Genomic DNA, 27,695 nt, shown 5'->3' on the forward strand with positions numbered 1-27,695 from the left:
TTCTCCTCCCTCTGTCCCTTCCTTCCTCCTGCCTTCTTTCATTCCTTCCACCCACCCATCCATCCATCCAGCCAGCCAGCCAACCAACCAACCTGTATTATCTAATTTTTGGCTTTAGCTTCGTTCATTACACTTTGAACAGTTTCACACAATTCATATGTTTTGCCTTATATGTTTTCATAGCTCATTTATAAAACCTTTTATAAAATCATTCAGATTCTTAAATTTCTTACTCATTTTTCAAACTCACCCAACAAATATTTATAGAATAAAGATGAAGCCTATGAACTCCATGTCTAAACTCTTTTTCATGCTTGATGATTGACTGGATGTGTGTGTGTGTGTATGTGTGTGTGAGAGAGAGACAGAAAGAGAGAAAGAGAGCGAGAGAGAGCAGGCAAAGGAGTTTTGGGGTCAAAAATAATGTTCAACTTTCTATCTTAGACAACTCAGTGGGATGGGTTGGCCCTCATTGAGCTAAGGTACCAACAAGGGGGAATAGGTCTGTAGGTGTGGGAAGATGAAGGGTTTAGTTTTGGGCTTACAGAGTTTGAGTTGCTTGTGGGGTGTCCGAGTGGAGATATCCAGTGTCAGTTGGATATTTGGATATGGAACTCCTTAATATGGACTATATTCTAGGAATTATTAATAAACATATAAAATGTACCAATGTGCCTTAATTGAGCCAGGACTGGGAATATTTCCCAAGAGGAGACTGTGTGCACAAGTAGGGCTATTCCACATTCTAGGTAACAAAATGAGGCACAAATTTGGGGTTAGAAACTTCCTCCCCACTTCTGAACAACGCCCTTGGTAGCTGTTCAAGGACTGTGTGGCTTTGGAAATACTGGAAAGTGGCAGCCTTGGTGGGACATTGCTTTGTTATGATGGGGAGTTAATGGAGCTAATGGTGAGCCTATCTCAAGGTGCTTCATCAGCAGAAGATTTGACAGTGAGAAGCCAAGTCTGGAAGGGACACTGACTTTACATGCTGACTATTCTGGATAAGCTGGTTCCTGAGAACATGGGGTGTGGTTTTGAAGGACACCTTGAACACTTGAGATCCATAACAATAACGGTGAAGCCTTGAGAGAAAGTCAAACTGTATAGGGAGAGAAGCGGTCAAGAACAAAACTTTGGTTAAAATCTGACTTCAGGGTGTCTGGAGGCTACTAAGAGACAGAAAAAGAGAAGTAGAGTGGTCAGAAAAAATAGGAGACCAGACTACAATGGTGACATAAGGAAGAATTTCCAGAATGGTGACCCATGGTGTTGACATCCCCAAAGTGCTGAAGAGCACGAGAAATGAAGATGAAAGTGAAAATAGTCACTGTATCCACCATGGCTCATGGGAGTGGGATCATTAACGTCGTTTCCTTGAATTTTTGAAATCGGTTTTCCTAAAACTCATAGTGTGCATTGCAAAATCACGCTTCAGGTGCCATTCCAACTATGCACATGCTGACTGCTGTCAATATTCTGAAGAAGGACGGTCTGCCTTTGAACCACTCAACAGTGTTTGTTGAGCACCTCCATTTGCCTCCCTTTGGTTTCTGGTCCCTCCTCCACTCAGAGCCCACTGGTATCACTCTGCTTTCTCCCCAGGACCTTCCTCATCTTGTTAGGCAGCCTTCCATGTTCTGAAAGAGTGTTTTCCAATCATTTCCCTCCCATTAAAACCTACTTATCCTGTGCTCTGAGGCTTTTAAACCAACACTGATTCAGCATCTAAGCTGGATGGGTTTGAAGGGAAAGGTTCAGCGTCCATCCCTAAGGAGAAGTTCACGTGAATGAGTGACACAGAAAACTTTCCTTTGTAAATTCTTTGTAAGTAAGTGTCATACAAAGCAGAGTAAATGTGCTCTCAGAGCAGAAAAACAGAGAAGAAAGGGAGCTTGATTCCGAGAACAAACAATTTATTCTGCTAAAAACCAGTTGGATGAAATTATTTGACCTGATAAACTTACTTGATGGCTGAAAAGGCCAAGGTGAGAATGACATTTACATTTAACTGAAAACTACTTTTCAGTTTTAATCTAAGGTACTAAGCAAACTGATAATTAGAGCATTATACTGAGGGGAAATTTTGGTTTAGGGCAACTTGCCCAAAATTGCTTTTAATCAAAGTATGTGGGCACACAGTATTTTTTGTTTTTGTTTTTTTGTTTTAGTTTTAGTTTTTGGCTTATTTGTGAGTCCATGCTACTCCTAACTTTGTTTCTTTGCCTTTTTTTTTTTTGTTTCTGCTGCTTGCCGTTATGAGCTCCGAGTAGATGTTTAACACATGTATGTGTCACAGTCACCTGAATTTGCCAAAATTTCTTATCAATTGTTCTGCTTATCAATTGTTACCTGAGGGCAGACAGCAGAAGCACGAAGAACTACAATCCTGCAGCATGTGGAATAAAATCACAATCAAAGAAAGATAGACAAGATGAAAAGGCAGAGGGCTATGTACCAGATGAAGGAACAAGATAAAACTCCAGAAAAACAACTAAATGAAACTGAGATAGGTAATCTTCCAGAAAGAGATTTCAGAATAATGATAGTGAAGATGATCCAGGACCTAGGAAAAAGAATGCAGGCAAAGATAGAGAAGATGCAAGAAATGTTTAACAAAGATCTAGGAGAATTAAAGAACAAACAAACAGAGATGAACAATACAATATCTGAAAAGAAAAATACACTAGAAGGAATCAATAGCAGAGTAACTCAGGCAGAAGAACGGATAAGTGTCCTGGTAGACAGAATGGTGGAATTCACTGCTGTGGAACAGAATAAAGAAAAATAATGAAAAGAAATGAAGACAGCCTAAGAGACCTCTGGGACAACATCAAACACAACATCATTCACATTATAGGGGCCCAGAAGGAGAAGAGAGAGAGAAGGACCAGCGAAAATATTTGAAGAGATTATAGTTGAAAACTTCCCTAACATGGGAAAGGAAATAGCCACCCAAGTCCAGGAAGCGCAGAGAGTCCCATACAGGATAAACCCAAGGAGAAACATACTGAGACACATAGTACTCAAACTGGCAAAAATTAAAGACAAAGAAAAATTATTGAAAGCAGCAAGGGAAAAATGACAAATAACATACAAGAGAACTCCCATAAGGTTAACAGCCGATTTCTCTACAAGCCAGAAGGGAGTGGCATGATATACTTAAAGTGATGGAAGAGAAGAACGTACAACTAAGATTACTCTACCCGGCAAGGATCTCATTCAGATTTGAGAGAGAAATCAAAAGCTTTACAGACAAGCAAAAGCTAAGAGAATTCAGCACCACCAAACCAGCTCTACAACTAAAGGAACTTCTCTAAGTGGGAAACACAAGAGAAGAAAAGGACCTACAAAAACAAACCCAAAACAATTAAGAAAATGGTAATAGGAACAAACATATCGATAATTACCTTAAACATGAATGGATTAAATGCTCCAACCAAAAGGCATAGGTTTGCTGAATGGATGCAAAAACAAGACCCATATATATGCTGTCTACAAGAGACCCACTTCAGACCTAGGGACACATACAGGCTGAAAGTGAGGGAATGGATAAAGATATTCTATGCAAGTGGATATCAAAAGTAAGCTGGAGTAGCATTACTCATATCAGATAAAGTATACTTTAAAATAAAGAATGTTACAAGAGGTAAGGAAGGACACTACATAATGATCAAAGGATCAATCCGAGAAGAAGATATAACAATTATAAAATATATGCACTCAACATAGGAGCACCTCAATACATAAGGCAACTGCTAACAGCTCTAAAAGAGGAAATCGACAGTAACACAATAATAGTGGGGGACCTTAACACTTCACTTACACCAATGGATAGATCATCCAACAGAAAATTAATAAGGAAACACAAGCTTTAAAGGACAAAATAGACCAGATAGATTTAATTGATATCTATAGGATATCCCATACCAAAACAGCAGATTATACTTTCTTCTCAAGTGCACACAGAACATTCTCCAGGATAGATCATATCTAGGGTCACAAATCAAGCCTCAGTAAAGTTAAGAAAACTGAAATCATATGAAGCATCTTTTCTGACCAAAATGCTATGAGATTAGAAATCAATTACAGGGAAAAAAACGTAAAAAAGACAAACAAATGGAAGCTAAACAATACATTACTAAATAACCAAGAGATCACAGAAGAAATCAAAGAGGAAATCAGAAAATACCTAGAGACAAATGACAATGAAAAGACGATGATCCAAAACCTATGAGATGCAGCAAAAGCAGTTCTAAGAGGGAAGTTTATAGCTATACAAGCCTACCTCAAGAAACAAGAAAAATCTCAAATAAACAATCTAACGTTACACCTAAAAGAACTAGAGAAAGAACAAACAAAACCCAAAGTTAGCAGAAGGAAAGAAATCATCAAGATCAGAGCAGAAATAAATGAAATAGAAACAAAGAAAACAATAGCAAAGATCAATAGAACTAAAAGCTGGTTCCTTGAGAAGATAAACACAATTGATAAACCATTAGCCATACTGATCAAGAAAAAGAGGGAGAGGACTCAAATCATTAAAATTAGAAATGAAAAGGGAGAAGTTACAATGGACACTGCAGAAATACAAAGCATCTTAAGAGACTACTACAAGCAACACTATGCCAATAAAAGGGACAACCTGGAAGAAATGGACAAATTCTTACAAAGGTATAACCTTCCAAGACTGAACCAGGAAGAAATAGAAAATATGAACAGACCAATCACAAGTAATGAAATTGAAACTGTGATTAAAAATCTTCCTACAAACAAAACTCCAGGACCAGATGGCTTCACAGGTGAACTCTATCAAACACTTAAAGAAGAGCTAACACCCATCCTTCTCAAACTCTTCCAAAAAATTGCAGGGGAATGAACACTCCCAAACTCATTCTATGAGGTCACTATCACCCTGATACCAAAACCAGACAAAGATACTACAAAAAAAGAAAATTACAGACCAATATCACTGATGAATACAGATAAAAAAATCCTCAACAAAACACCAGCAAACAGAATCCAAATACACATTAAAAGGATCATACACCAGGATCAAGTGGGATTTATCCCAGCGATGCAAGGATTCTTCAATATATGCAAATCAATCAATGTGATACACCATATTAACAAATTGAAGAATTAAAAACCACATGATCATTTCGATAGATGCAGAAAAGGCTTTTGTCAAAATTCAACACCCATTTATGACAAAAACTCTCCAGAAAGTGGCATAGAGGGAACCTACCTCAACATAATAAAGGCCATATATTACAAACCCACAGCAAACATCATTCTCAATGGTGAAAAACTGAAACTATTTCCTCTAAGATCAGGAACAAGACAAGGATGTCCACTCTCACCACTATTATTCAACATAGTTTTGGAAGTCCTAGCCACAGCAATCAGAGAAGAAAAAGAAATAAAAGGAATACAAATTGGAAAAGAAGAAGTAAAACTGTCACTGTTTGCACATGACATGATACTATACATAGACAATCCTAAAGATGCCACCAGAAAACTACTAGAGCTAATCAATGAATTTGGTAAAGTAGCAGGATACAAAATTAATGCACAGAAATCTCTTGCATTCCTATACACTAATGATGAATAATCTGAAAAGGACATTAAGGAAACACTCCCATTTACCACTGCAACAAAAAGAATAAAATACCTAGGAATAAACCTACCCAGGGAGACAAAAGACCTGTATGCAAAAAACTGTAAGACACTGATGAAAGAAATTAAAGATGATACCAACAGATGGAGACATATACCATGTTCTTGGATTGGAAGAATCAATATTGTGAAAATGACTCTACTACCCAAAGCAATCTACAGATTCAATGCAATCCCTATCAAATTACCAATGGCATTTTCTACGGAACTAGAACAGAAAATCTTAAAATTTATATGAAGACACAAAAGACCCTGAATAGCCAAAGCAGTGTTGAGGGAAAAAAACAGAGCTGGAGGAATCAGACTCCCTGACTTCAGACTATATTACAAAGCGTAATCAAGACAATATGGTACTGGCACCAAAACAGAAATATAGATCAATGGAACAGGATAGAAAGCCCAGAGAGAAACCCATGCTCCTGTGGTCAACTAACCTATGACAAAGGAGGCAAGGATATACAATGGAGAAAAGACAGTCTCTTCAATAAGTGGTGCTGGGAAAGCTGGACAGCTACATGTAAAAGAATGAAATTAGAACACTCCTTAACACCATACACAAAAATAAACTCAAAATGGATTAGAGACCTAAATGTAATACTGGGCACTATAAAACTCTTAGAGGAAAACATAGGAAGAACACTGTTTGACATAAATCACAGCAAGATCTTTTTTGATCCATCTCCTAGAGTAATGGAAATAAAAACACAAATAAACAAATGGGACCTAATGAAACTTCAAAGCTTTTGCACAGCAAAGGAAACCATAAACAAGATGAAAAGACAACCCTCAGAATGGGCAAAAATATTTGCAAATGAATCAACAGACAAAGGATTAATCTCCAAAATACATAAACACCTCATGCAGCTCAATATTAAAAAAACAAACAACCCAATCCAAAAATGGGCAGAAGACCTAAATAGACATTTCTCCAAAGAAGACATACAGATCGCCAAGAGGCACATGAAAAGCTGCTCAGCATCATTAATTATTAGAGAATGCAAATCAAAACTACAATGAGGTATCACCTCACACCAGTTAGAATGGTATCATCAGAAAATCTACAAACAATAAATTCTGGAGAGGGTGTGGAGAAAAGGGAACCCTCTTGCACTGTTGGTGGGAATGTAAATTGATAAAGCCACTATGGAGAACAGTATGGAGGTTCCTTAAAAAACTAAAAATAGAATTACCATATGACCCAGCAATCCCACTACTGGGCATATACCCAGAGAAAACCATAATTCAAAAAGATACATGCACCCCAATGTTCATTGCAGCACTATTTACAATAGCCAGGTCATGGAAGCAACCTAAATGCCCATCGACAGATGAATGGATAAAGAAGATGTAGTACATATATACAATGGAATATTACTCAGTCATAAAAAGGAATGAAATTCGGTCATTTGTAGAAACGTGGATGCATCTAGAGACTGTCATACAGAGTGAAGTAAGTCAGAAAGAGAAAAACAAATATTGTATATTAACGCATATATGTGGAACCTAGAAAATGGTAGAGATGAAACGGTTTTCAGGGCAGAAATTGAGACACAAATGTAGAGAACAAACGTATGGACACCAAGGGGGGAAAGTGGCGGGAGTGGGGTGGTGGTGTGATGAATTGGGAGATTGGGATTGACATGGATACACTGATTTGTATAAAACTGATGACTGATAAGAACCTGCTGTGTATAAAAAAAATTAAATTAAATTAAAAAAAATCGTCACCTGTTTTCTGTGTTCTCTGCTCTTTTGCTTTTGTAAGGTTCCCCTCAGCTTGACTAACCTTTAGACAGGTTTCTTCCTGACTCTAGGTCTTTGATCTCCCTTTTCTTAGAGCACTTACTTTTCTACAAAACTTTCCTTTGTAAATTCTTTGTCTGCCCCTTTAAAAAGGTAAACCTCCCAGACTTTTGCCAGTTTTACAACCCAGGAATATCTTTCTCAAGGACTGGGAGCCATTCTTTGGAAATGAAATAATTGAAGGAGATCTCCTAGTCTCTGTGGGAGGGTAGGAGCCTAACTTCCTCATTGTGACAATGAGTAAACACAGTTGACCAACTTCCCCTCTGGTATCCTCCAGTACTTCTGCTCTAGCTCACCCCAGTGCTTAGAAACCCTCCTGTCTTTGGTTCCGGCAGAGCTGAGTTCCATCTCTCTCCCCTCTCACAATAGTATTGAAAGAAGTCTTCCCTGCCTTCTTAACTGCTTTTTTTTTCCTGTGACATTTGCAATTTCTAAAACCAAGAAACTCTTCAGCACTTTCCTTTCATGTTTAAAAAGAACTACTTCTAGGTAATTCTTAGCTGACCAGATTTACAAGTTCTTCCTTCTTTTTCAGCTCCCTGTCTAGACATCATAGATTCCTGGAAGAAGTTACTTTCTAAGTTTCGATGTCAGTCTTCTCTGATAATAGTTTCCTTGTTTTCTTTGGTGTCCTGCTGATAGAACTGGGGTAACCCATATATTTTTCAAATATTTAACACATTCTCAATGAGATTACATTTCTCTTTTGTCTGACAGACTATCAAAATCAATTTCCCCTGTTGAAATCAGCCAACTGCTTTATCTGGCAGAATCCCACTTACTGTGGACGTGTGTCCTATTTAGTGTTAATCTGAACACGATGCTCACTAATGAATTGTTAAGGTCAGACGTGTTTACTTGCTTTTGAAGAGAGGAAGAACGGAAGAAAGATACATATCTGTGTGGCTTGCTTAACTATTTTGGTCACTAATCAGGAGAACTCAAAATGATTTAATAAACTGTATAACCTCCCTGAGAAGCTTCTATGAAAAGGTTAAGTTACAATTTGGGAAATGAATGCACAATTTTCCTAAGTCTCTCTCATTTGAAAAATTTAGAGCTTTTCTGTTTCTATGGCTATAAAACTTATGTTGATCTTTCTTTGAGTTGGACAACTTTTTTTTTTTTTTTTTTTTTGCGGTACGCGGGCCTCTCACTGTTGTGGCCTCTCCCGTTGCGGAGCACAGGCTCATTGGCCATGGCTCATGGGCCCAGCCGCTCCGCGGCATGTGGGATCCTCCCAGACCGGGGCACGAACCCGTGTCCCCTGCATCGGCAGGCGGACCCCCAACCACTGCGCCACCAGGGAAGCCCTGAGTTGGACTTTAATTCAAAAGACATTTGTGACATATGTGTTTGTCTGTGCCAGACACTGCACCAGGTTTAGAAGGAGCTGGGATTATGTACTTAAATTCAGATAAATGTTATAAAATCATGACATAAGCACACTTTTAAAATTCTTACAGTCTGTTGGCTAATACGGTCTTTAATGTAACAATGATAAATTTAAAGATTTCCTCTAAGACTTCATTGCTTTTCTATGTTAAAAATTAATGTTTTTTTTCTTTTTCTGACAAAACACTGGTCCATGATATACAGAGCTCTTGCCTCTTCAGTCTAAGAATCTATGATACGAGAGGACACCTGTGTTGCTTTGGATTTTGTCTAGATGGCCAGGCAGTAACTAGGTTCCTTCCTCTGTCAGATTTGTATCAACAAAGGTCACAGTTCCAGATGACTGGTCAGGCCAGAAGTGAGGCTACAGTATCAGACATGGAAATTGGAAGGTCATGGCTGAAACTGTCACAGGCACTTTAGACATGTTTCTAAAAGTGGAAAAAGCAAGGAGCATGATTGAGATTCTCCACATCAATTTTAATTTTCCTTCCTCTTTGTTAGTTCTAATGCTGTCTTGGTGCCTCCAGATTATTGGGAAATGATAAAGGAAAATGTGAATCTTATTGTCTGGGGCTTTCCTTTATCTGCTCTGACCCTCATTCTTGCCAATCAGTTTCAATCTTCTGTAGAAGCCTAATTTTGCCTCTTGGCTTCCCCGAGTAAAAGGCTTATGACTCACTTCTGCTCATCCTCATTCCTTCTGCAGGGAAGGAGAGATAAAAAGCCCATAAGAGAATCGTACTTTTTTCTTTATAACATTTAATTTGAGATGTGTGTTCTCCCCCCAATGTCAAGTTCTTCTTCCTTATGAATAAGAAAAATGGTCTAGAAGGAGATACTACCACCTAATTACTTACACAGCAACCTTGCATTTACATAAACCAACAATCTTTATTTAATAAGTTCTCCATTGGAGTCAGTAAATATAGTCTTGGTTTGGTTTTCCTTGCATAGCAGGTCACCTCCAAGCTCTTTTAAACCTTTGTTTTCCTTTTCACTTTTTAGAAACTAGTTTGTAGGACAGCTTGTCCCCCGTTGCATGAAGTTCAAATGACAGCTTATAGCTTGGTCTGGTAATCACGCCTGACTCCTCTTTCCCATATGAACATATGATATTGTTTTGTGGGTAAGACATTCAATGATTCATTTCAAAATTTTCATCTATTTCCTGCAATGTGCCAGACCCTGTGGTAGTACAGGGAAATGAACACAGACTTTGAAGTTTAGTGGATTGTATTAATGCCAACACTAAATAGTGTTTATTAAGCATCTGTGTATGTATATATACATTCAGGTCCACGAAACTTTTTCTTTCATATAAGATATACAGTCTTAGTAACAAATTATGATGATTCACTGTCTAATTTAATTCTTACTCAAGAGGAGGCAAAAACGCCTAAACATACATTTTATGTAAAGACTTTAGGATTTTAGGGAAAAGTACAAATGTCATAAGGATTAAGTGGTTGTTTCCAGCCTTCCATGAGTATTCAAGGGTGTTCCTTCAAAGTTCCATACTTACTCATCTCTGCAAACAGCTGTCTTCTTTCTGCCATGGTATTTCCTCTTTTCCCACTATCTTCAATCATTCTATGAGACAAAATGGTTACAATGTGTATTAGCCTCATGTTAATAAGGCAAACAGCTATTTCTACATAAACACACTTGCTATGGTCATGCCACAGACGTAGACACCAACTACTTAAAACTGTGTCTGTAAAAAGAATAGCTTTACTTTGACTAACTTAAATGGTTGTACATATTTTCCATATATAATATTGTAGTTGTGGAAGGGGGTGTAAAATTTTTATTTTCTAATGTACAAATAACTACAATAGCAGATCACCTTGTGCTATAACGGAATACAACCCTCTACCATCTGTTAGGTGATGCATTTCACATAGAGTTCCTCTTTCAATTTTGGGAATACCTATGAATAATATAGAGCAGATATTACAGATCCCATTCAAGAAATGATGAGATTGAGAGTCTCATGGACATAGTAAGGGAAATGGCATAGACTTGTGTACTCCAAGACCAGTCTGCTTTCCACTACATTCTGTTACAGCTTGTCCTGTGTGCACTCAAAACCTCAATTTAGAAGAAGGTCATTTCCTAAATGTTCATTTCTAATTTAAGTGTTTGGAACCTGCAACTGTTTTTCTGTACATAATAATTTCAGGCAAAGTGGTTAGGTTTACCTATCTCTACTTAATCATACTATCGTCTGCAACAGAACTACTTGAAAAATACTACGAAAACACCAACAGTTAAAATGGAGAATAAAAAAAATTTTTTAATTAAAATTTGACTTAAGGAAAAAGAAAATAATGAGAAAGTTAATGGAAATGTTGTTTAGCCCGATAGAGGGTTTTGGGCTAAATATACGTGTTTTATAGGTTGATGGAGCTGATTTTTTGTTATAGCAAATTAAGCTTTTAAAAACCAAGGTTTTCTCTCTCACACACACATATATACATACACTTATATACATATATATATGTTTTGATTCAGGCATGGTAAACAGAAGGCACAGCTGATCTTTTTGGCTTTCAATGGACCCTGTTCTTTTTCAAATATGAATTTTGCTCATGTTATTGTTATTATTTTTGCCTGGATTGCCCTCAGCCTACGAATGGATAAGTTGCAGTTATCCTTCAGGTCTCAGTTTAGCTGTATCTTCCTCTGAAATTTTCCTGCACTCTCTGTGACGGTTTGGTTACTGTCCTCTGAATCTCCATAGTCTGTTATGCCTCTTTCTCAGCGCTGAGCATTCACTTAACAAATGTTTATCGAGTGCCTTCTACACTCCAGGAACTAAACTAAGCTCTGAGTATACAACAGTGATGAAGTCACAGTTCCTGCCCTCAAGGCGCTTACACTCTAGTAGTGAGATACAGAAGCATAAAAGCAATGAAAACACAATGAGGCAACTACAGCCGTAGAAGTGTAAAGAATGATATATGAATGTGAGAGAGGTTGACTACCTGGGGGTAAATTTAAGGGAACTACAATCCTCCCTTGGTATCCACAGGGGATTGGTTCCAGCCTCTCCCCTGCTTCCCCAATACCAAAATCCTCACATGCTCAAGTCCCTTATATAAAACAGTGATGTACGGTTGGTCCCCTGCATCTGCCTTTGATGGGGAGTTGGTTGAGTCCTCAGTGTGGACCCCACAGATATGGAGGGCCTGCTGTGTTTGCAGACGACTGCTCAAAAGATGATGACTCACTGGGGACTAAAAGAAGAAAATTGGTGGAGAAACAAAATGTGATGTCAGACAAACTGGTCAAACAGCCTCTCCAGTTGCTTCTATGAGTTAAGGATTATTTGCCTACTGCTAGGAAAGGAAAGAAGGGCATGGAACAGCCTTAGTTTACAGAGTTAAGAGTGTGTATCCATTCACAATGGGTGGTAATATAACCAAGGTCAGGCTTCAATAATAACTGGAAAAACACAGAGTTGTTAATGAAGCTTCCTCAACTTGGTAACGATGCAGTGCTGAACACAGTCCAATGCTTTCTTTTCATGAGATTTTAAATGTGTAGGTATGGTTGATATATATAGATCAGGAGAAAAACACACCCCTCCTGAATCACGTAACCCATCTCCTTTCCTCCAGAGGAAGTGGGCAGATAATAATCTGACATTCACAAACTAGTCTGGGAAGAGCTTCCAATTTTTATTTCAAGAGCTCAGAAGTAGAGCTGAAGCAGTATAGAGATAGGGGATAGAAACAGGATATGTTCCTGCATCTGTCTATATGTTGGACTGAGATGAGAAGAACCATTATAAATAAATCACAAAGGATGGCAGGCTGGAAAGCTATGATTGAAAATGTCAGGGAACAGGGGAGTGGGAAGGGTAAGCTGGGACGAAGTGAGAGAGAGGCATGGACTTATATACACTACCAAATGTAAAATAGACAGCTAGTGGGAAGCAGCTGCATAGCACAGGGAGATCAGCTCAGTGCTTTGTTTCCACCTAGAGGGGTGGGACAGGGCAGGTGGGAGGGAGATGCAAGAGGGAGGAGATATGGGGATATATGTATACATATAGCTGATTCACTTTGTTATAAAGCAGAAACTAACACACCACTGTACAGCAATTATACTCCAATAAAGATGTTAAAAAAAAAAAAAGAAAGAAAATGTCAGGGAGGTAAAGACTGGCTTGTGAACTTGCAGAGTTACTGCCCTTACTACTCACTTGGTACTGTCTGTGACATCTCTTCTTTTAGTTAACTTTTTGTTTGTCTCTGTAAGGTTTTTAGGGGCAGTAACTGAAAATTTTAAATTCTTCACAGTGTCTAGCCAAATCCAGTCAACAGATACTATGTCCAGTTACTATTTACTGAACAAAAGAATAAAACAGAAGAAAAAGAGGAAAGAGAGAAAAGAAAAATAAGTTTTCTTCCCCCAAATGGACTTTCAATTATATTTTCAAAAACTGACTCATAGAAGAGTGAAATTCCAATTGTATTAGTTTCAGAGATTAATTATTTGAAATGAGAGAAACCAATTTATATTTTTAAAATAATCTGGAACCATGCATTTTACAGTAAAATCTTGTCTTATGAAACAGAGGTTGAAATACACGCAAACTATATTGATGTCACCTTTTGGTCTATTCATCACTGTTTCGGTTAATTAACTCATAAAAGAACAATCATTAGTTACACAATAGGTATTAATTCTCACTTCTAAGTAAAATGTGTACCTTATGAGGAAAAGAAAGAAAAAACTCAGTGGTGTAAAATAATGGAAATACTGGAAAATGATTACGAATATATAAGGAAAAATAGCACACCTCTCATTTTCCCCCCAGAGTTTTCTGGGAAGCGGCGCTGTTAGATAAAATGGAGAACATTCATTTATTCCCCATCGATTGCAGTCATAATAGTAAAAATGGAGGCATGCCAGTTTTCAGCTTACACTGATTCCACAGAGGGACTCGTGGACACAGTGAGCTCATAAATCAAATAGGCAAAAAGCACCACTGTGGGCTCCTTAGTTTCCAATTTAACTCTGATCAGTGGGTCTTGGGATACACAATGTCTGACTATCTTCTCATCGTTTTAGAAAGAAAGAAGAGCAAAAATTTCAGTAGAGGAAGAAGAGCTTTACAGACAGCAACTTTGCTTCTGAAATTGTCAAGAAGCTTGACTTTTCATGAATTTCAGTATAAGGACAGCTGCCCAGAGTCATATGGAGGAGATGAAGGGGAAAATAACCCATCTATGACGATACTAATATCACAAGGTGCATGGCTCACCAACAGGCCTGATTTGGTCAGTGTCTGTTGCTCCTTCATGTAGATGAGATGCTTAACTTAGAGTTTTACCAGAAGATTGCAGAAATGTCAAAAGTATAAAAAGAACTAACAATGATAAATAAGGGGTGAGCCCCGTCAGATGTTTCTTTTACTAGCACTCAGTCCCACAGATTACACAGGGTGTGTATTGTTTTCACTTATGAGAATCCATCCTTTCATTCACTTAAGAAATATTTATAATATAGCTATAATTGGTCAGACCACTGTTAGCTTCTTGAGATCCAAAGATGAGTAAGACATGATCCTTGCCCTTAAGAAGCTCACAGTCCAGAAGGGGAAACAAATTATTCTAACAAATAATTATAATTTGGTGTGTACTGCTAGATATAGTGGTTTATATCTGGGAAGATTCAAAAGAGACATCAAAGAAAGGGTGACCCTGGAGCAGAGTTTTAAAGGATGAATAGGAATGTTCCAGATAGAAGAGGGTGGAGAGATGGCAATTATAGTTAGAAAGAATCACTAAAAAAAAGCATGGAGCTTGAGAAAGGGTATATGGTGCGTTTGGCAACTGGGAATAGTTCAGTATTGCTGAGTGCAGGTGAGAGGCGAACAGGCATCTGATCTACAAAGCCTTATTTGTCAAGTCTAGACAGTATAGGACTTTCCTACGGGAGGCTGGGTACCATCCAGGGTTTTAGCAGGGAATTGATGTACACAGATTTAGGTTTTGGCAAGATTGCTCCAGCATGTCGAGTGGAGAAAAGATTTGGGTAGGCAGGAGGGTAGGGGATAGAAACCCATGAGTAATGGAAGAGTCCAGTTAGCTGGATACTTCCATGATTCAGGAGTGAAACTAATATGTCTTATGCTAAAGGACTGACTTGAGAGAGATTTAGGACACATCTGATAGGACTTGGTGATTGGCAGGTCACGTGGAGAACAGCAGAGGAGAGGACCTCAGCTTTTGCTTGCCCGCAGCACTTCACATATATTAGAAAACATTCTGCTGAACTCACGGCACAATGAGTTTGTAGGAGGTGAGGTTACCAAGTCACCCTTCTTCCAGCACAGTCATTAAAAGAGGCTGAAAGCTGGATAGGGAGGGCTCCACCTCTTAGCCCCTATATTGGGGGAGGGATGAAATAACAGAGTAGAACAGTGTGGGAACCAGCAAGAAATAAAGAATAAAATCCAAATGTGAGGCACAGGGTATTGGAAGAAAAGTGCATTTTATTTTGGCATAGTGAGAAGTTCCCACTGAAATATCACATCCTTCACGACACGTCTATAATCCAACATCATCAGTAATAAACAGACATTTGTATTACACGTGATATATAAGACATTTTAAAGGTAGAAGCTTAAACGAATGGTGTCTTCCATTTGTATAACTTTCTGAAGATTATAAAATGCTTTTCCCTATAACCTGGTGAGGAAGTTGAAGAGATATTATTACTCTCAAATTCTAGCTGAAGAACTTGACACTAGGCAGGTGGTGGCTGCCCCCCAAAACAAAGTATTGTCTGTCAGGGCAGGAAATTGAATCCATTTTTTTTTTTTGCCTTTAATTTTGAAATTCCTCAGCTAGTTTGGATTCTAATTGCCAGTAATCTTATTCCAGCTGCCACTGTCCAACGCAAATGAAGATTTTCTGAAACTGATAAACTGAAAAGAAGTTGACAGAAGTTCGTGATTAACAGTCCAAAAGGAGTCTAGAGAGGAAGGGTCCACATCACTCTCAAATGTCACTGAGAAATTCCTCTGAATGCTACTTCTTAATGGAATCCTCCCATTTTAAAACATCGTTGTACTGGAAATTATCATAGAGATTAAAATAATTCCCAGCGTCAGGATTTATGTAAACCCAGACACATATAAACACACCAACTCACACACTGATTCACACTCTCACATTTTAAATCCACAAAAGCCGACAATGTTTTTAGAAAAGTCTGGCTCTGCTTTGCTTCTGCTCCACTTTAGCAAACACAAGACTCGCAGATTTCATGTTTAGTGTGATGAGACTCTTCCCAGGCTTTATTTCCATCCATTTGCTCCAGGTGGATGACAGGAAGATGCAGGGTCTAGCCATCACCAACTGCTGTAATCCCCAAAGTTAATAAGTGCAATGAAGGCCATTTCAAGCTCCTTTCCTCCTTTAATTGATTTATTGGTGGCGTATAAATGCCTGTTTCCATTTCTGTTAATGAAAGAAGCCTCTAGTAGGACTTTCTCAGATTTACATTCTTGTTCTAATCTCTGGCAATAGAATAAAAAAGTATTCAGAGCTCTTTCCTGAGGCAAAATATAATTGCATTTGCTTTTATCTCTTAGTCTTTTATCTAGATGAGCTCCTGAAAGTAGGAAAATGTTGTCACTAAAATAAATGGCTATAATGGGGTTCTGGCTTTGCCTTTTACTTTGAACATCAACTTCTGCTTTTGGAACTTGAGTTTTGTTTTGGGGGGATGAAGGGCACAAGCTCACTATTTTAGTGTCACGACCAGCTGGACTTATTATCAGGGATTTGATCTTTCCTCAGAAGTGTCCACCATAGTGATTCTCAGCTGTGGCTGCCCATCACACCAACCTGGAGACTTTACAAAAAATACAAATACTACCTGGATCTACTGAATCTGGGGCTGAGGTAGAGCATTTGCACTTTAAAAATGAACCATAGGCACTCCTGATACCTACCCAGATTTGAACTAGAAATATGACGCCAGTTGAGTTTGATCATTGAACTTATTTGCACAACATTAGGTTGGAATTCTTATGTTGCTTTGTAATATGTTTCTCTAGCTTGTAAGACCCACTTTAAAATGTACTTTGAGCCCAGGGAGAAGATAATTAGTTCTTCAGGGAACGTACATAGACATAAACAGATACGTACATTGATATGGGTACGTAATGAGGTAAACTTTAAGAAACAGAAAATGCCATTAAAAAGTGAGAAAACCATTTTTAGCTGGAAAGAACTACTATCAGTGGTACTTTCAAGTCAGGAAGGAACCTGCTGTTCTGGGGTCAGAGGGTACAAGATATTTAAGGTCATTTGGTTTCGTTTGACTTCATTTGGCTTGGTACGAGGCTAGGACTTCCGGTCAAGAGGAGCTGGCATCACCTATTAGTCAGGGTTTAAAGATTGCAGAACTGGGCTGGGAGCAACTTGGTATGGGAAAAGGGAGCCTTTTGGAAGGAAGATGATAAAAATTTGGACTCTGTCACGTGAGGTTCAAAGTTATTAGAAAGTCTCTGAAGGACTCGGGAGCCCTGCCTAAGAGCTTCATCAAAAGGACCTCAAAGATCCCTAGGGGAAACAACCACAGGGAGAGGGTCGTCTATACTGCTGCCTTTAGCACTGCATTAGGACCTAAGATTTTTTTAGAGAACATGTTTCGTCCAGTATGATGTGCCTTTGGGACAATGGTTGTGTATGTGCACCTGTATTTCTCAAGAGCGATAGTGTTATGTGTATAGGCCCACTTGGTCATGGGGGAACCGTGGCTGACCTTAACACTGGAGCAAGAGTCTTCCCTGTTCTCCTGCTGGGACTGCCAAATTCTTAACTTTTGGGGGTCAGGTGTTTGTTAGGAAATGACTGCCTTCCGATAGTTTGGAACCTTCTCCATTCAGTGTGGGATATCGCTGTTCATAAACATAGGTCTGTTTCTTTTCCCTACATATCTAATAAATGAAAAATGAAAATTCCCCTCCCCCCATAATTATAAGATATTTTTTCATTAATCTTGCAATAATAACACCCCAAGTTTTTTTAATGTATTTTAAAAAATTAATTAATTTTTATTTTTGGCTGCATTGGGTCTTCATTGCTGCGCATGGGCTTTCTCTAGTTGCGGTGAGCGGGGCTTACCCTTTGTTGAGGTGCATGGGCTTCTCACTGTGGTAGCTTCTCTTGTTGCGGAGCACAGGCTCTAGTACTGTGGGCTTCAGTAATTGTGGCACGTGGGCTCAGTAGTTGTGGCTCGCAGGCTCTAGAGCGTAGGCTCAGTAGTTGTGGCGCACGGGCTTAGCTGCTCTGCGGCATGTGGGATCTTCCCAGACCAGGGCTTGAACCCATGTCCCTGCATTGGCAGGCGGATTCTCAACCAGGGAAGTCCAGACCCCAAGTTTTTGAGTTTTGGATTTTTAAGCCTGACTTATCTCATTAGAGTGGGATTATACTGTATATTTTTTATTTATATATATATATATATATATATAAAATATACAATAGTATATATAGTATATATTATTTTACTTACATATGTAAAAATGTGTATATATATATATATATATATATATATATATACACACACACATTTATGTAAGGAAAATAATTTGGAAAAATTTAAAGATGCGGTTCAAAATTTTTTTCAAGTGACTGAGTTAATTTAGCTTCTCAATGAAGAGGTATTAGGTGATTAAGCAATGCAATGCCATCCAGTCCATAATTTCTTTTAAGTTTTAGCCCCTTTCAATAATTTGATAAAAGATGTGGATCCTCACTCCACCAAAATGCTCATGCTCCTGGATACATAAATAAAGGAATTATAAGTGCTTGCATGGACTGGTTTAGGGGAAGAAAGCCAGGATTTAATGAGAATCAAAGGTAGCTTTACTTTATAGGGAACACTAACCATTAGTTAAAGGGAGCAGCCAATGGATGCCTCCACAGAGCAACTGCCCAGGGGAGAGGGCAAGAGGCTCGTGGTGCCTCCTCAGGTGAGGAAAACACGAAAGAAATCAAGGTGGAGCCACGATGATGCGGAGAAGACAGTGATGAGCTCCTCAAGTGGTAGAAACCAAGGTGCCAGATATACAAAGTCAGTACTCAAGTGTCAGGTAGAAACTCGCATCTGGAAATGCAGAGTGCTTTAGGACATTACCGACATGACTCCTGGTGCTTGAAAGGATTCTAACTCACCTTTTGTTTTGGAAGATCTTAAAAAGAGTAGGAGAAAGAAATAGGTCCTCTCTTGTCCGTGTCTAGTGTGCTGAGGCAACAAAACACAACTGGGGCTGCCACTGACCATGGGCTAGCTGTTATCTGGACTTCTAGGAGTGCGATTTCCATGAGGAGAATTGGGAAAAGGAAAGCGAGAATAAAAGTGTAGGGCAGAGCATGGAGCATCCAGATGTAAGCCAGGGAGGCATGCATGCTTTAAATTTTCCATTTATTTTTTTCGGGTTAGGGCGTGCTGAATTTGGAGAGGTGGAAAAGGGAGAGGCAGGTGAGTAAACTGTTTTCTGCGAGAGGACGAGAAAATCTGACTTTTTCTGGGAGAAGAAATAGTAATAGTTATAATAATAATAATAATAACTTCCACAATACTATATAAAACAATTAACTATTTTACAAAAAAGCATACCAGGTACCAAGCTCTATGAAGGACACCATAATGTTGGTGTATTTACTCTTCCCATCTGATGTGGAAACTGAGCTTCAGAGACATTAAGTAATTGCCCAGGTGATCAATTTAGGGCTTAAAACCAGACATCTCTGACCAGTGTACTAGAGTACACTGGGCTTCTTAAGAAAGACCAAAATGGAATTGTATGAAATAAGATTCAAGGGAACGGCTCTTTTTTTCCTGCGGGTAGTGGTGGTGGGACGTTGCCCACACATACACACACTGAAATGGACTAAAGCATAACTGAGGATATACATAGTGGATGCCAGGGGGAGCTGGGCAGGATGGAGTTAATGGGCTGTGCGATGACACAGTTTTGCTAAGGAAAGAGACTTGCACATCATAAAATGCCTGTATCCTCTTCATCCCCCCATCGTTTGCTTCCATCTCTCCTCTTTTCATTTGATTCCCTCTTTCTCTGATCCAGACTTCCCTTCTTGCCCTTTCTTTTCCTTTCCTTAACTCTGCTCCTTTAATCACTTTCTGCATTTTTATGTGTATTAGGGAATATGATTCCCAGCAACAAAACAGACAGTTCTTAGCTTGAGAAAGAAAGACCAAGGCAGGAACAGTGGGAAAAGAAAACAAAGTTATATGGTGAATAAGTTCTAAGGATCTAATGTACAGCATGGTGACTGTAGTTAATAACACTGTGTTTTAAACTTGAAATTTATTAAGAGAGTAGATCTTAAGTGTTTTTATCAAAAAAAAGTAAATATGTGAGGTGATGGATGTGTTAATTAACTTGATTGTGGGAGTCATTTCACTGTGTGAAATCATCATACTGTGGGACTTCCCTGGTGGCGCAGTGGTTAAGAAGCCGCCTACCAATGCAGGGGACATGGGTTTGAGCCCTGGTCTGGGAAGATCCCACATGCCTTGAAGCAACTAAGCCCGTGAGCCAAAAGTACTGAGCCTGCACTCTAGAGCCTGCGTGCCACAACTACTGAGGCCGTGTGCCACAACTACTGAAGCCACCACAATGAGAAGCCTGTGCACTGCAACGAAGAGTGGCCCCCGCTCACCGCAACTAGAGAAATCCCACGTGCAGCAACGAACACCCAATGCAGCCAAAGGTAAATAAATTATAAAAAAAACCTTCATGCTGTATACTTTATATATATTATAATTTTATTTGTCAATTATATCTCAATAAAGTTGGGGGGGGAAGAAAGAAAAAACATTAGCTTTATGGCCTTAAAAATGCAAATTTCCTTGGGAGAATCAGAAAATTCACCTTAATTAATTTAGTTGCTTTCTTCTTAATGCTTGGTTGTGTATCAAGATAAACACAGTGAGGGGATGGCAATTTTGATTGACTGGGAAGAGGAAATAACCATGGCTCTTGGATGCTTTCTGGGGAGGTCAGGTTTGGATGATATATTTCAGAGGCCATATGAAAAAAACTTTCTTTTGAGATAAGGAAGGTGGGAGGGAAAATGGTAGGAGAGGGCTAAGATAGGTGGGAGAACGTCAATCTGACCATCATTATGTACATGTGGATTCAGAACCAATAACAAAGCATAAGAAGAAAACGGAGTTTCAAGTACAGTCCATAAGGGGTATGAACAGATCATAGGGAATGTTTACTAAGTTTAAAAATTCTCTTTCCTCCCTAGTCATTCTTCTAGACGTCTCTGAAAACTTATTTGTAGCAGAACAAAGTGTTTTTAAAGGGTAAGTCTCAAGAATTCTAAATGGCAGGAAGAACTATTTTGTTTTCATTTAAAATGAGAACTTAAGGGAACACACATTCAACAACTTTTCAATCTAGTTTAATGTGTCGGTAAAAAGTGGAACAGAGGCTAACCATGGGTTCATTGTTAATTAATTGATTTAATTAATGAATATCATGCTATTTTTTCCTTTCCCCACTCAAATTCTCTCAATGGAGACTATCTCAGGCTGATATAATATAAAACAACTCAGAAAACAGCAATGACATTGTAGGGACTTTGATGATTGCCATCCAATAAAAGCACAGCCAAGTATATGGGGTTAATGAAGGTTCAGGCCAACATTAAATAGGCCACATGGAGAAGAAGCAGACAGAGTGTAGGAACAGCCAAAAGTTATGGCTGCAAGATCCCCAGGAGCAAACAATGGCATTTTGAACACCAGGGTCCTTTCCCTGAGATGAGGCTTGACTGGTACGACAGGAGTACAGAATGGAAAGAGAAGAAACAGAGGCAGCCCTTATTTCTTGCTTCTGGATCTGCTTCTGTGAATTATAACGCTCTTAGTTATGTCTCTTCTGTTGAAGAGAATTTTATTTGAAATTAAGGAACGTCTGCAAGAAATCTCTGTTTCTTGAGAAAGCCATGGCTCTAAGCTGGTAGTGGCCAAGAATCTCAGTGGGGAAGAATAGCTGGTGGGAAGGCGTCTTCTTTTTTGGCTGGAATCAGGCAGGGCCTCTGAATCATCTTGTTGAAGCAGAGGCATGAATGCCTGAGTTATGTAGCAGGAAGGGACTCTGAGATTCATTCACTGATAATAATAACAATAATAGTCAACATTTATTAAGTGCTTACTATGTGTGGGTAGGCTCTGAACTTAGAATTTTCCATGAATTATCCGACTTATTTTTTATCGTAACTCTGAGATAGGTCATATTATACTACCCTGTTATTTATTTATTTATTTATTTATTTATTTATTTATTTATTTATGGCTGCATTGTGTCTTCTTTGCTGTGCGTGGGCTTTCTCTAGTTGCAGTGAGCGGGGGCTATTCTTTGTTACGGTGGCGGGCTTCTCATTGTGGTGGCTTCTTTTGTTGCGGAGCACAGGCTCTAGGCACGTGGGCTTCAGTAGTTGCAGCACACGGGCTCAGTAGTTGTGGCTCACAGGCTCTAGAGCACAGGCTCAGTAGTTGTAGTGCACGGGCTTAGTTGCTCCATGGCATGTGGGATCTTCCCGAACCAGGGCTCGAACCCGTGTCCCCTGCATTGGCAGGCAGATTCTTAACCACTGTGCCATCAGGGAAGTCCCTACCCTTTTTTATAGATGGGAAAAGCAAGGTTGATGAGGTAGATAGAATAATGGCCCCTCAAGGATGCCCATATCCTAATCCCCAGAATTTGTGAATATGTTACTTTATGGCAAAAGGCACTTTGCAGATTTGATTAAGGATCTTGAGATGGGGAGGTTATCCTGCAATATCTGGGTGAGCTCAATGGAATTATGAGTCCTTTAAAGGAAAGGAGAGACACTTCGAAGACAGAGGAAAGGCCCACAAACCAAGGAATGTAGGCAGACTCTAGAAGCTAGAAAAGGCAAGGAAATGGTTTCTTCCTTTCCAGACAGGAAGTAACCTGCTGACATCTCGATTTTAGACAGTCAGACCCGTTTTGGACACCTGTGCCTCCAGAACTGTAAGGTAGTACACTTGTGTTGTTTCAATTAACCCAGTCAATTTGTGAAAATTTGTTACAGCAGCCATAAGGACCTAACACAGTTGAGAAAGATTAAAAACTTCTACAAGGTCACGTTGCTGGTAGCCACAGACCAGGATTTGTACTTCAGGAATCTCTCTAGAGGCCATATACCCAGACACCATGCTGTTCCCCCTTCCTGTTCCACCTTAGACTCCACTAGTTCTGAAATATCATTTATTCATTTATTGAGCCCTACTTGTGTTAATTCCTAATTTTCATGATCTTTTTTAATCCTAAAGTCTGGAGGCATTATTATCCCCATTTTATAGATGAGGAAAGAGAGGCTTAGAGATTTTTTTTTTTTTTTTTTTTGCGGTACGCGGGCCTCTCACTGTTGTGGCCTCTCCCGTTGCGCAGCACAGGCTCCGGATGCGCAGGCTCAGTGGCCATGGCTCACGGGCCCAGCCGCTCTGCGGCATGTGGGATCTTCCTGGACCGGGGCACGAACCCGTGTCCCCTGCATCGGCAGGTGGACTCTCAACCACTGTGCCACCAGGGAAGCCCGGCTTAGAGATTTTGAAGAGCTGAAATTTAAACTTAGGTTTATCTGATTGACTTTCATTACTAGCTTTTAGTCTCTTCATCCTACTGCCACATCCTTTGGACCAAGATTTATTGAGCATTTGCTAAATGCCATCATAAAATACAAACTTAAATTTGCCCTCAGTAATTCTTGAACTCATCTAGATGGCTTACATAGGAGTCACTATATTAGCTACGTTCTAGGAATAGTCCACTCCAGAGGGTTAGTGGGGGAATCCATGGACACAAGCCCTTTCAATCTCAAGGGCTTCCTGATTGTAATTAACCAGGTTACACTCTGATCCCATCTATATTAATACATCGAATTAGCTCTGATTGCTTAATTAATACAGTCAAACGTAATAGAGGTAAATATTTTACTAAATAAAGAATATTTTCAGATTATTAAAATACACAATCATACATAAGACTATCACAATAGGAGAATCATTGGACCCCCCAATCTACCACTTATCAAAACTCACCTGGATGACAGAATACCCTGCTTATAACAGAATATTCTGAAACATGAAAGTAGCTAGTTAACCAAAGGCTGTGAAAACGAGATGCCTGCTACTGGGAACTTTATGATCCCCAAGTCAGTACCACAATGAATTACATTAACCTAATTAAAAGAGCACATCCTTTTATTACGTTATGTTATTCTTATGATAATATAAAGGACAAAGTGATATACAATATAATTATGTAGAAAACAGACCTGCCCAGAGAACCAGAAAACACAGTTAATTTTTGAATCATAATCCCCCAAGTTAGTGCTTGTAAAAGGAACAAATAAAACACACACACATACACGCACACACACACACACACACACACACACACACACTGTGCTTCTCTGACTCACTATGCCCATACTTCAAAGTACCCCCCACTGCACAGACACAGCACTAGAAACAGTCAGTGATGCAAAGTAAGAACTGAACAAAACGTTTTTATCGAAATAGCATTAACACCACGGTGGACACACCTTTGAGGTTATAAACGTTACTCCTGGCATCACTGTGTCCACCCTGTGAATCTGTGAATACTGAAAGCAAGTGTTCCAGATTCACGCTTCAGTGTCTGCATTTATGGAAACAAGTCTCCCTGACCCTTGTGAGAACGTAGCAAAGGGTAATGAGCAGTGGGCTCAGTATCCTGGACTGAACAAGCAGTTCTTTTTGAACAAAGGCTCTTGCTGAAGGGCACTCAAGCCATTTCCTGATGTTCTGGGCACAGAGACCAGGCCCCACCATTTCACTGTCATTCAATGCACGGGGGCAGTGATGCATTTAAAAGCACCTTAGTGACTTCAAAGACTTAATGAACCTAAACTACTACCTGGAAATGATTAGGCACTGAGAGAAATAACTACTAAAAACTGTCCTTTTAAAAAGCTCCAAAAAGCTTTTGAAAGGGATTTTGGGACTTAGGAAGTTTACTACATGTGACCAACAGTATCCTTTGAGCTCACATAGCATAGAAATCCATCTCAGAGATGCTCCCTTCCAGCTGTGAGCTGTTACATTATTAGGCTTGAAACGTGCAGTGCATCAGTTCTGTCACTTAGACAGTTACATAAAGTCAGACCATTTCAAATAAAAGAAGTCAGAGCCTGCACAGCATTTCAGGGGCAAACAAAAACAGTGTGGAAATCAAGGATTCAGACCAAGAAGTTCCTCCTTATGACTTTCCCATTTGCAATATATGTCTGTACTACTGTTTCTCCACTTTGTGGTGTCACTTGGTGAGAACAATGACAGTCAGTCAGAAGTCAAATGATAGTGGTCCAAGGCTGCACAGGGAAGTAGCAAAGTCAAAAATGTAAAATTCTTGGGTCCTGGTTAGAGATGCGTTTCCGCACAACTGCCTTCACAAGGTCATGACACTTTTTCTCTCTTCTGCTTTACAGATATACTTCTCTGAGCCAGTCCCTTGAGTGTAAAAACCCTCTAGAGAACGCCTATCAAGAAATGAATAGGGGGTGTTATGGAAGGGAGGGGGAATGAAGGACGAGAACCTCAAAGTTCACAAGTGAGTGTCACAGAAGTCCTTCCAAGCCATCAAGTCATTGCCCTGTGGCTCCATTTGTCTGAAAATGTTTTGAAATTGAGTTATTGTTTCCTAAGGTCCATTCATAGTCTGCAAAGTAGCCAAGCTAATGAGACCTTGAAATGACAGAGCTTTTTCAAGTTTGATGTGCCTTTATTCATCCAAACTTTAGGATTATGCCAGTATTTTATGGAGGCATGTAGAGGGAAGACTCTGTGATGGTGACCAATAAAAAGAGAACTGAACCTCTCACCTCCAAACAGAAAGGAAAAAATTAACGGTCATTTTTAGTTTTTAAATATGTCACTTAGAAGTATGAAAACGTGTTTATTTTTAATATAGAGGCTGCTATATCCTAATCCCACAGAATCAGAGGCAGGCGTTTTTTAGTTCAAAAAGTTCAAGCTAATTATGCAGCTTTTCTCTGCAAAACTTGTCGGGAGTTATTTGGAAACTTGATCAAGAAAACTTTCTCCGGCATAGCATCCTGTACTAATCCTTCATTAATGTGCCACACACGGCTCTGGGCTCTCGGAACCAGGACCCTCCCAGGACTGTGAACACTGCACAAAACCCTAGATATAAGGGCACTATTATTAGATCAGCAGTTCTTACTGTCAAATGTTTTCCCCCCACAGACACAGTAGACCCCTAACAGTAGAGGGGAGGGATTCGGCAGACCAGGACAGCAGCTAGAAGGAGAGAATAAGGAGGGAACAGGAGAGAGAGGAGCTAAAGGAGGGTGACAGACTCATCATCAAAAAGGCGTCCAGGCTTAGCGTGGTTTGCTTGGTAGTCTGGCTTGTTAGTAAACCGTACGTTTTGAATGGCAAACAATCAATGTGGACACCTTTGTTTTGAAAGAAGCAGACACACCGCGCTGTTTCATTTCTGAGGTCTGGGTTACCCTCCTCACTAGCCGAGGCTGTACTGTGCGCCCTCCTTGGTTTAGATGTTGTGCTTCTATGATGACAGCTCGGGTTACATGAGCTAATCTAGTAGACACACCTGTTGTGTCTAATGGCCTCTGTAGTAAACTAAGATGCATTTTGGGAAAGGCAAGTAAATGCAGGATGGACTTCCCACTGACTTCAGTTTAAATCCAAAGCCTTTAAATGGCTTTGTAGGTCCTGAGCAATCTGGCTCCTAGGTTCAGCCTAAGCCCATGTCGCTCTGCCCACTCTCTGCACTGTAGTCACACAGACCTCTGGGCCTTCCTTTCGGTTGATTCCTTTCCCCGGAATATTCTCTCTTCTCTTCCCCTTGCATATCCTAACCCCTCTCAGACCCAATCCTGGCCAGCTCCCATTTGTAACACTACACCAGGGTACCCTTTCCTAATTTCTCTAATACACCCTAGCTAACTCTTTCATAATGCCCTCCTAATTTACTTGTGTAACAGTTATCACAATTATAGTCATAAAATATTTTATGAAATTGTTTTTGGTGTCTGTATCACTCATAAGATGATCAGTGTCGTGAAGGCATACACCATATCCGTGATGTTCATTAGTACTGTAACCACGCAGGACTCCGTTGGGCCTTCCCAGGACAGACCCCTCCCACCATATTCTCTGCCTGTCTCTTGTTTGTAGAAAAGCTGTATTGTCCCAGGCCCCCCCTGAGTCACAGAAGCCTGGCTCAAGAATTAATGATTGAAAGGATGTGAACATGTGGTGACAAAAAGAGCAGTAAGACCAGGAGAACTGGTAACAATTTAAACAGTAAATCAGCCATATGGCAGTCACAGAATCTTCAGTTCCTCCCTGAAGTACAAAGATAACAGTATCTGATGCATATTCCTGAGTTGTTTTACAGACACCAAAACCCTCATCAAATGGAAGAAGTTAGCTAAAAGATGACCATGAGCACGTAGCCCCCAGACTGTCTAGAGCCTGAGAATTGATAATGTTAACGTGTGACACAACACCACCCTGTTACCTCACCATCAACGAATCAGAGAACTGTGCACGAGTTGATCATATACCCTGTGACTCCCCTTCCTCACCTTGCCTTTAAAAATTCTTCCCTGAAACCCATCGGGGAGTTTGGGGCTTTTTATTTTTTTGAGCATTAGCTACCCACACTCCTTGTTTGGCACCTGCAA

The 27,695-nt window shown here is 39.6% G+C and overlaps 1 protein-coding gene across 30 annotated transcripts in view; it reads right to left on the reverse strand.

Moving 5' to 3' along the window:
* The window catches only part of DTNA (dystrobrevin alpha), a 390,891-nt gene that overhangs the window by 118,325 nt on the left and 244,871 nt on the right, over positions 1–27,695 (reverse strand). For all 30 annotated transcript variants that reach the window (XM_033435206.2, XM_033435230.2, XM_049697961.1 and 27 more), the window contains one exon: positions 10,406–10,473. In XM_033435206.2, coding sequence (XP_033291097.1) covers positions 10,406–10,472 — 67 coding nt within the window. In that variant the 5' untranslated portion in view covers position 10,473. The remainder of the gene's footprint in view (positions 1–10,405; positions 10,474–27,695) is intronic.

The sequence above is a fragment of the Orcinus orca genome, chromosome 15 (genome assembly GCF_937001465.1).
Source record: "Orcinus orca chromosome 15, mOrcOrc1.1, whole genome shotgun sequence".
Lineage (NCBI taxonomy): Eukaryota > Metazoa > Chordata > Mammalia > Artiodactyla > Delphinidae > Orcinus > Orcinus orca.